At 39.7% G+C, this 10,428-nt stretch overlaps 1 protein-coding gene across 1 annotated transcript in view; it reads right to left on the reverse strand.

Moving 5' to 3' along the window:
- FAAH2 (fatty acid amide hydrolase 2) overlaps positions 1-10,428 on the reverse strand; it is a 56,533-nt gene that overhangs the window by 6,002 nt on the left and 40,103 nt on the right. Inside the window, exons 10-11 of the mRNA XM_006773705.2 lie at positions 9,313-9,424; positions 5,305-5,499 (exon numbers count right to left, since the gene is read on the reverse strand). Of these exons, the coding sequence (XP_006773768.1) occupies positions 5,305-5,499; positions 9,313-9,424 (307 nt within the window). The remainder of the gene's footprint in view (positions 1-5,304; positions 5,500-9,312; positions 9,425-10,428) is intronic.

The following is a 10,428-nucleotide window of genomic DNA, read 5'->3' on the forward strand; positions in this document are numbered from 1 at the left end:
CATTTTTATATGTATTAGTAAAACTTAGATAATAATTTTTATATCTATAATAATAAAAATGCAATATGCTAATTAGACTGAACAACCTTCTTGATGAAGCCAGGGTTGTGAGGGAAGCCTGTGGGTCCCGGGTGCCTGCTGGCAGCCAGAGGGAAGCCGGGTCCCGGGTGCCAGAGGGAAGCCGGTGCCAGCAGCCGGAGGAAGGATGGCCTACTCTTGCACGAATTTAGTGCATCGGGCCTCTAGTAAAAATATATTTTAAAAAAGAAAAGCCTGTTATTTCCCCATGAAGTTGTCTTTGAACCTGTGTAAAAATCAATTGAATATAAATAAAGGGATTTATGTTTGTACTCTAATTCTACTCATTATATATATATACATACACATATATGTAAATATATACATATACACATATACCAGCAGATGTATATATATCCTTATACCAGTATGTATACATATATATACATATATACATATACATATGTAGCAATTGTTATGAAGTAAAACAGATATATTAAAATTACTACATTAAAGTAAACATAAACATACTTCAATAAATAATATTATCACTATTAATACTTGTAAGGCACTTTATATACATTTTCACATTTAATCCTTCCAACAATCCTGCAAAGTACATGTAGCATCCTCATCTTTGCCATAAAAAAAAACAAGGTGCTGAAACTAAATATCCTAGTGAATTTATCCATCTTATAAGCATCAGCTAAAGATAAAAATATCATAGCTGCCTGAGTAGCAACTGAGAAGAATATTGCTTTATAGGAAAAATAAAAACACAGCTGAAATCCTAAGCTATATGGCATCTTACAATTCTATGTTGTTGACAGAAGGTTGCCCAAGCGTAGTAAGTTTTCAGCTTCAGTGAAGGAAATGAAAGCAAAATAATGCTAAGTGGTATTGAACCAAGCATATAGTGGAAACCACACTGGCTTTGAAGTCGGATGAAATGCAGTTGGATTCCAGCCCTGACTCTGACCCCTTAAGTCACTGTTTCTTCACTTTTTTGAAAATACGTTTTTATTGACTTTACAGAGAGAGGAAGGGAGACGGGGAGAGAGAGAAAAACATCAATTAGCTGCCTCCTCCACAGCTCCTACTGGGGATTGAGTCCAAAACCTGGGCATGAGACCTGAACCAGGAATTGAACCAGTGACCTCTTGGTGCATGAGTCGATGTTCAATCCACTGAGCCACACCGGCAGGGCTGTTTTTTCATATTTTTTACAAGGATAACTGTACCTGCTATGGGATTTCTGGGAGCCTTAAGTGAATAATGTAAAGCATTTCTAGCTCATAGTATCTGGCACATAATAGGTACTTGATACTCGATAAATGGCACTATTATCTATCACGCATCTTGTATCCATATTACCGGGCACATCACCTGGTTCACAATGGGAACTCTGTAAATGTGCTTAGGCTTGAACTACAGGAAAAAGTTCTCAATTGTGGCTAATGTCAATCTGAGGAAATCCCTCCAAAAAGTTTTTTGTTCTACATAAAAATTAAATGCACTGTTCTAGGTGATGGTGAATTTCACAATCCTGGGGTGTGTGTCCAAGGAGAACTGAATTAACACTCCATAAGCAAATTGTAGAAAGGAATTTAAACAAGATATAGATGATTTCTAATGTATAACCTTGGCATTCAGAATACCGGTACAATGGATAGGGTATAAAAGTTGCAGAGAAATTTATAGACAGAATAGTTTGAGGCTAATTTTGTACAAAATCATCCTTCACTTGGTTTCAGCTTACTAATAACCCTTGAAGGTGCTGTATCGGTTCATGAGATGAGACTGATAAAGTCTTTAGAAGGTAGATTAAGTTCTTTAGGAAACTATTGTTAAGCTCGGTAGAGTTCTGGAATAAAAAGTAAAAAGCAGAAGCTGGGCCGATGTGGCTCAGTGGTCAGCCAATGAATCCAGAGGTCATGGTTAGATTCTCAGTCAGGGCACATGCCCGGGTTGCTGACTTGATCCCCAGTAGGAGGCGTGCAGGAGGCAGCTGATCAATGATTCTCTCTCATCATTGATGTTTCTATCCCTCTCACCCTCCCCCTTCCTCTCTCTGAAATCAATAAAAAACATCTTTTAAAAAAAGAGGAAGCAGGAGTGTAATTTCTGGTGTGCGAATTGATCTTTGGGAGTCACCAAGCAGGTCTCTATGACACAGTGTCCTTAACTACCGAACAGGATTCAACTTTCATTTATTCTTGGAAGCTTTGAATTACGTGTTGTGCTTCAAACAGTCCCAGGGCAGAGATATAGTAAGTTATGGAAACACCATGGGGGGCTGTGATGTGTATTATCAAGGAGGAGTTCCTTCTGAGCTCAAATTCCTTCGTTGAACAGATTTCTGTATGAATACAAATAATCATTAGGGAGACAGCTGGCTGCTGCTGTGTCTCACCAATAAAACACACTCCTCCCACATCCCCTTATTTTCTTCTTGGGAATTCTGCCAGAAGGGCTGGGTGCAAGTGTTTGGGTAAGCAAGTGGGATTTGCTATCTGTTTCTGTAAGGCCCCGTGGGATGTACTGTTTCTCCAACATCTGTAACATCATGAATGCACACGAGTCTAACAGACTGGGATAAATAAACTCTGCAGCGCCAACTCTCCTGAGCTGTCTGTGTCGATGGGAAGGCCAACGAGATTAAATAGGCAAGGCCATTTGCATTGTCAAGGGTGGGAGGTTTCTGGGACTCCTGCCTATTGAGGCTGTTGGGAGGAGTAAACATCAGAGAGAGGGATATATGGGTGGCCTCAGTCTGTCCTTTTCTGTTCTTTTGTTATTACACATCTATCTGAGAATCTCAGCCAGTGTCATAATTTCTGCTATGATCACCTATGAGCAGATGACCTCACATCTATATTCCCTGACCCACATTTCATACCTATATAACCAAATTCCTATTTGGCATCTCCATCTGAATATCTCCCAGAAACCACAAACTTAAAAAAAATATAACAAAGCCTTGCAAAATAACTGCTTTCCTCAAGGAATGCAATCTAAACAGAGTTAAGACACAAACATGAAGAGATCTTTAATAAAACAAGAAGAAATATTCTCAGAAACCAACAAAATAGTGATTTCAGTAAAAAGTGGTAGAGAATCTCAAAAGGTGGATCTTTCACTGTGGGCTGAGTATGGGAGTGGTCAGAGTTGAGATATGAACCAGGTTTTCAAAAATGAGTTGGTCTTGGGCTAAAATTCAGGCTGAGTTGCTCTTTTTAATCTCAGGGAACATCATACTAGACCAGCTGTGGGCAAACTACGGCCCACGGGCCGGATCTGGTCCGTTTGAAATGAATAAAACTAAAAAAAAAAAAGACCGTACCCTTTTATGTAATGATGTTTACTTTGAATTTATATTAGTTCACACAAACCCTCCATCCATGCTTTTGTTCCGGCCCTTCAGTCCAGTTTAAGAACCCATTGTGGCCCTCGAGTCAAAAAGTTTGCCCACCCCTGCCCTAGACTAATCTCCGGTGTTAATAATAATCAGTGAGAAAGTTAGTAAATAACATAAATGTTTGTAAAAATAAATTAAACAAAAGCAGAACAAAACAAAACCAAAAAAGTTGTAACTGGTAATTTTCTCTTTAGGTTCTTGCCTATAGACTAGGGGTAGGGAACCTTTTTTCTACCTAGGGCCATTTGGATATTTACTTATTTTTTAAATATATTTTTATTGATTTCAGAGAGAAAGGAAAAGGAAGAAAGAGATAGAGACATCAATGATGAGAGGGAATCAATGATTGGTTTTCTCCTGCATGCCCCCTACTGGGGATCGAACCTGCAACCCTGACATGTGCACTTGACAGGATTTGAAACTGGGACCCTTCAGTCCGCAGGCTGATGCTCTATCCACTGAGCCAAACCAGAGAGGGCCATTTGGATATTTAAAACATCTTTTGAGGTCCATACAAAATTATCAACTTAAAAATCAATCTGCTATATTTGGTCAAACATTTAAGTAATTCACCCCTAATGCCTTGGCAGGGCCAGACCAAATGATTTTGCAGGCCTTTCATAGCCCACGGGTCGGATGTTCCCCACCCCTGCTATAGACAATTATGTTTCCTGTCTTCAGAACTTGAATAGCTAGGTGATAGAAACTTAGGCAGAAACTTGTTTCAAAGATTCAAGGAATTGGAAGTGAGTGACCAAAGCCAAGAATTAGTGTAAAGAGGAGTCAATGAAGGATGATACAAACTGTCATTTGATACCCTCTCCCCCACATCCTCCACAACCCTTATGCCAAGTACTTTACATGCACTATTTAATTTACTTTTGACAGCAACAATGCAAGGTACAGATTACTCTGAATTCCTAGAGAAGGAATAGATTCAGAAACATTCAGTGTCTTGCACCAGCAAACACAGGTAAAAACTAGTAGAGTCAAGTATTTACACTCAAATAAACCAAGCTTCAAATTCCAAGTTAAAGTAGACCATAGGTTTTTAGAGTAGGAAAGTATATAGTGTGGTTCTCTGGAAGAGACCTTATAGGAACCATAGAAACCGACCTGGCACATTTCCAGGGGCCTCTAGACCTCATATAACCACGGTCCAGACACAGCTCCCAAACCAGTTGAAACTGAAACAAATGGGTGAATACTAGAATGATTCAAACTCAGAAGTGATCATAGCTAGGCAAATAGATGATCATCTTGGAGAATTATATTTTGTATTTGTATTTTCTGGAAAGCCACATATCCTGGTAAAACAGCTGACTTGGCATATTATGCAACAGAATAGCCATGGCAGCCTTTGGAATGAGTCAGTTCATGCTGTGTTACTGGAGACAAGTCACTGAACCTCCCTGAAGCCCAGGGCTGTAAAACGTGATACTCATATTCACTTGCAGGGTTTTCTTAGGGAGAATGCAGATATTAGCAAATCATCTTCCACATATGACAATAGCAACTGTTTTCTATCATTGGTTTTTTTTAATTTTAAAAATATTTTTATTGATTTCAGAGAGGAAGGGAGCGGGAAAGAGAGATAGAAACAACAATGAGAAAGAATCAGTGATTGGCTGCAACCTGTATGCCCCCTAATGGGAATGGAGCCCGCAATTCGGGCATGTGCCCTTGACCGGAATCAAACCTGGGACCCTTCAGTCCCAGGCCGACACTGTATCCACTGAGCCAAACCGGCTAGGGTTGCAATTTGTTTTTAATTACACATCATTTTTGGACAGCAAAAGGAGAGAACACTTTTCTTGGAAAATATCTCTGTTTCTTTAAGATTAAAGAGTATAAGGAATGCTAGGTACCTGTGTAAGCGAAGTTGAAAGGTCTTGTCAGAGGAACATGATGCTTGGGAGCCACTGTGGGATGCGAGGGATATAAGAAGACGCCATCATCACCCAGCATCTCCAGCAATTCTTTATACAGGCTTTCTTCCATTGCCTTAAACTTCTGGTATTTCTCAGGGCTGTATTTGATCTTTCCTTCCAACAAGGCCAGTCCTACAGAATGGTAACATATAACAAGTGAAGGTATGAAACTTCATTTTAAATCCTAGTGTTATCTTTTCTTTTTTTAAAGTATATTTTTACTGATTTCAGAGAAGAAGAGAGGGGAAGAGAGAGAGATAGAAACATCAAGATGAGAGTCATTGATTGGCTGCCTCCTACATGCCTTCTACTGGGGATTGAGCCTGCAACCCGGGCATGTGCCCTGACTGAGAATCGAACCATGACCTCCTGATTCATAAGCCAGTGTTCAACCACCGAGCCATGCGGGCCAGGCTACTTTATCTTTTCTTATTCTATAACATTGAGAAAGTTAAAAAGTGATGAAAAAGAAACCTTATAACCTGGCTACCCATACATGAACATTGTTGATCACTGAATGTCAACTCCTGGTCTTTTTTTGGTAATGCTATATATCAACTTCCTAGCTTCTCCCACAGAATGCTGTATCATAAGGATTTGTATAACTGTAATATTTTAATTGTAGGAATGTATAATAGGCTTTTCTTTAACTAGCCCATGATTGTTGGGCATATAAACTTTTTCTGAAATTTAAATGCTGCAATAAACATCTTCATGCATGTAATTCTTAGAAAACTTTATAATGGAAATATATTTCTAGAGGATTCTATTTAATGTATCTTCAGGATTTAAATTATATTTTATGAAAAAAAATCATTAATGCATACATATACGTACATATTTTTAAGTATATGTCATAAATGATTAATACATATTTAGTATTTAAGATTAACACTTACGTATTTTAAAATAGTTTACTTATTTTAAAAGTAAGTTTATTTTTTTTTCAATCCTATATAATAAAAGCATAGTATGCAAATTGTCTCCTCGACCGGGAGTTCATCCAGGAGTTCAACCAGGGGATGGGGCTGGCCGGGGGAAGGGAGGAAGGCCCTGGCTGGCATCAGGCAGCTGCTAGGGGCCCTACCAATGCACAAATTTCGTGCACTGGGCCTCTAGTAGAAAATAAGAAAAACTCAAAAGATTAAAGTAGACTAAACAACTCACCAAAAAAATACAGTGCTCATGGAAAATAAATATGTTAGTACACTTAGTTCATGTACTTTCTTATATAACTGTATGTACAATTTTCCACATATTCTACTCACCATTTTAACATACATAAATGCGTGTTATCAACATGGCTTCGTGAATTGGTCTTAAGTGCCTGCATACAATTGTATCCTATCTATGAATCATAATTCACTACCTATTCCTCTGTTGTTAAACATTTAGGATGCTTCTCATTTTTTGTTATTATAAAACATGCTGCAATGTACATCTTTATGAATAAATTCTTTGCTATGGTTTGGAATATTTTTATCTGAAGAGTCTAGCTTGTGGCTAAAATCCCTGTGGGATTTTCTCAAGTGTAGCCATCAGCAATTATAAAAGGCTTATCTGGAAAGCTGCCCTCTCCAAACCAGACATGGCGCACAGACAGCGCACTGAAACATCTATAGGGTATTGCAGTCAAGGACTTGGGCCTATCTAGCCTGTGATGTTCTTGTACATATTTGCATTCTCAGCCAAGGCACTCTCAGCTGAGGCCTTTGGCAGAGGTCTTCCTCAGGTATCTTTATGGGAGAGGAAGAGGAAAGCTTGAAGACACTTTTCCCTACTCTGATTACTACTCAGGACTTTTCCACTCCTAATCTCTCTCCCTTATCCCATTCCTGACCTCAGGGTCTGTAAAACTGCTGGAGCCTTTATTTCAGGCCCCTTTAACAGTGAGAAAATCTCCTCACTTGTGCTGATCCATTTGACCCTTGACTGGTGCGAATTTTCATAGGGGAAATGGAAAAGGGGGGAGTTGTTTTCTCCAGTTATAGTCTCCTGCTTCTACTATCACTGCCACTAAAGGCTTCACTGTTACTTTTATTTTGTCCTGTGGCTGTAATTGGCTCTTTCAACATGGAACAGCTCAGCTAAGCCCCTGACAATACCTAGGATGATGAAATGTGATTTCTTTGGCATGAAATGGCATAGGACAACACAAGAGTTCCTTAATCACTTCATATCAGTATACCACTGTCTTTCAAATTTTATGGCTATGCACAACAAAGAGGACACCAGTGACTAGAATACTGTCAAGATTCTTTTGAAGAAAAGTAACTCTGACAAATACATGGCAAGTGAGTGCTTTGAGTTTTCATTGTCCTTAAATGATTTTCCTGATGATATTAGAATATTAGGGTCAGTGAAAGCAGTGTCTTTTTCCAACAGAGCAATTTCTGATGATAGAGACCTCATTGGTAGAGCTATGTAATAATAACAAAATTAAAAATAGCCCTGGCCTGTGTGGCTTAGTGATAAGAGCATCAGCCTGTGAAACAAAGGGTTTCGGATTCAATTCCTGGGCAAGGGCACGTACCTGGGTTGCAGGTTCATTCCCAGGCCCTGGCCCTGGTCGGGGTGTGTGTAGGACGCAATGTGTCTCATTCACAGAAACGTGTTTCTCTCTTTCTCTCTCTCTCTCTCTCTCTCCCTCTCTCTCTCTCTCTCTCTCTCTCTCTCTCTCTCTCTCTCTCTCTCTCTCCCCCACCCTTTTCCTCCCTTCTGCTCTCTCTAAAAATCAACAGGAAAAATATCCTTGGTTGAGGATTAACCAAGAAAAAAAATTAAAAATAAAATAAAAATAGCTTCTATTCATTGAGTCTTTAAGATGTTCCAAGACTTGTGGTTTCATCTTTATAAACTTGAAATTGCCAGTATGTGCATGATTAGGTTGTATTTCACATACTTTAGATGCATAATCTCATTTAACTAGCATAACAGTGCTAGGAAGTACCTATTATTTAATCCCCTCAATCACACAGGTAATACATGCTTTTATTAATTCCATTTTATAGATAAAAATGAATCACTGATAACATACTAGTAAACAACAGAATGAAGGTTAAGCAAACTAGTATCTTGAAAAGTTAAGATTGTGCCCCAGTGTGAAATAAAGCAACTAATTTATACTTGCCTCAATTTATCACTATAAAGTGGTAACATTGACTTATACTATCAGCCTCTCTTAAATGTTTAAAGGGATAACACATGAAAAGGTGCCACAAATCTAATAGTTGACCTTAAGTATTCAACGAGTGTCTGTTTACAATAACAATCACCAACTCAACAGAATATTATCCAGCCATAAAAAGAAATAAGGTACTGATACAAAGCACAACATGGATAAAATGTTAAAAAAAACCTTATGCTAAGTGAAAGAAGCCAGTTACAAAACACCACATAATGTATGATTCCATTTATTTAAAACTAGAGGCCTGGTGCATGAATTTGTGTACAGGTGGGGGGTGTGTGTAGAGCTGCACTAATTTCTGTGGTGAGCTGCTTCAACTGAACCTACCCTACATGACCAATAATTAAGATTTTGAGAGGTTAATTCACCAAAATATTCCTGAATGGACCTATTCCTAAAGTCAAATATATTGTCCAAAATTTCCAATTAGATATTTAAATACAATACATGACACAGAGTAAGCACCGTAGGCACTTGAGTTTGTAAGGCAAACATTTCAAGAGCACTCCTCAACTGGGTAGCCATCTAACTTTCATGAATTAAGATTTCTAAGCCTATAAAATGGGCATTTTAATAGACGTGTTGTAAACCAATGATATAAAATGCACAGGACAGTGGTTGGCACATAATGAGATGTCAGCATAGGATGGACACTAATTCATTACTGATAGAGCTCAGCTTTCCTCAGTGTTGCAGTGTGGTAAGATATTCTCCCCTCCCCTAAAGACAGCAAACCAGAGAAAAGATGAGTTACATACCAATGGCAGGGATGGTGTGCGCTGATAGGCCCAGGCACCATTTCATCAATTCCCACAGAGGGCTGATAGGCTTCCCATGGTCACTAAGCAGATCCACAAATTTTACAGGTTCCTGAGAGTGAAGAAACCTTTATTAACCAATGTCACCCCAACAAATTCAATAAAAAAAAAGACCTGGGAAAGCAAAAGATTAAAATGTAAATGTGAAAATAAACATATTGATGGGCTAAAACAGGAAATACAAGTATTCTCTCAAAAACAGTATGGTTGCCCTAGCCGGTTTGGCTCAGTAGATAGAGCGTTGGCCTGTGGACTGAAGGGTCCCGGGTTTGATTCCGGTCAAGGGCACATGACTGGGATGCAGGCTCAATGCCCCATAGGGGGCATGCGGGAAGCAGCCGATCAATGATTCTCTCTCATCCTTGATGTTTCTATCTCTCTCTCCCTCTCCCTTCCTCTCTGAAGTCAATAAAAATATTTAAACAAAAAAAAAACCCAAAAAACAGTATGGTTTAGACAAACATATGAATAGGAATGGTCATAGCAGCACTATGAATTATAGCCATATAGCAATCAGCTGATGAACAGATAAACAATATGCATTGATTCAATAGAATATTATCTACACTAATAAAAGAGAAAAATGGTAATTGGTGTACGACGCTACCCTTTTCATTGGCTAATCAGGGCTATATGCAAATTAACTGCCAACAAGATGGCAGTTAATTTGCATATGTAGGCACAATGCAGGGAGGCAAAAGGGAAAGCAGGAAGAAGCCCCCTGCCACTGACAATGCCTCCCAGCCATGATCAGAGAATCAGGCGCCTTTGCTGCCCTGGCCAGTGATAGCAGGAAGTAGGGGTGGAGCCAGCGATGGGAGCTGGGCACGGTCGAAGCTGGCAGTCCTGGGAGCTAGGGGTCCCTTGCCTGGGCCTAAAGCAGAGCCCACAATCACGGGGCTGCTGCAGCTGTGGGACCCCACTGCCCGGGCCAGATGCCTCGGCCAGAGGCGATAGGCCTGGGCAGGGGCAGAGCGGGAGATCGCGGGGAGCTGGGAGTCCCCTGACCAGGCCTAATGCCTTGGCCAGAGGCATCAGGCCTGGGTGGGGGGCGCG

This window comes from Myotis davidii, unplaced genomic scaffold, assembly GCF_000327345.1.
Source record: "Myotis davidii unplaced genomic scaffold, ASM32734v1 scaffold546, whole genome shotgun sequence".
Lineage (NCBI taxonomy): Eukaryota > Metazoa > Chordata > Mammalia > Chiroptera > Vespertilionidae > Myotis > Myotis davidii.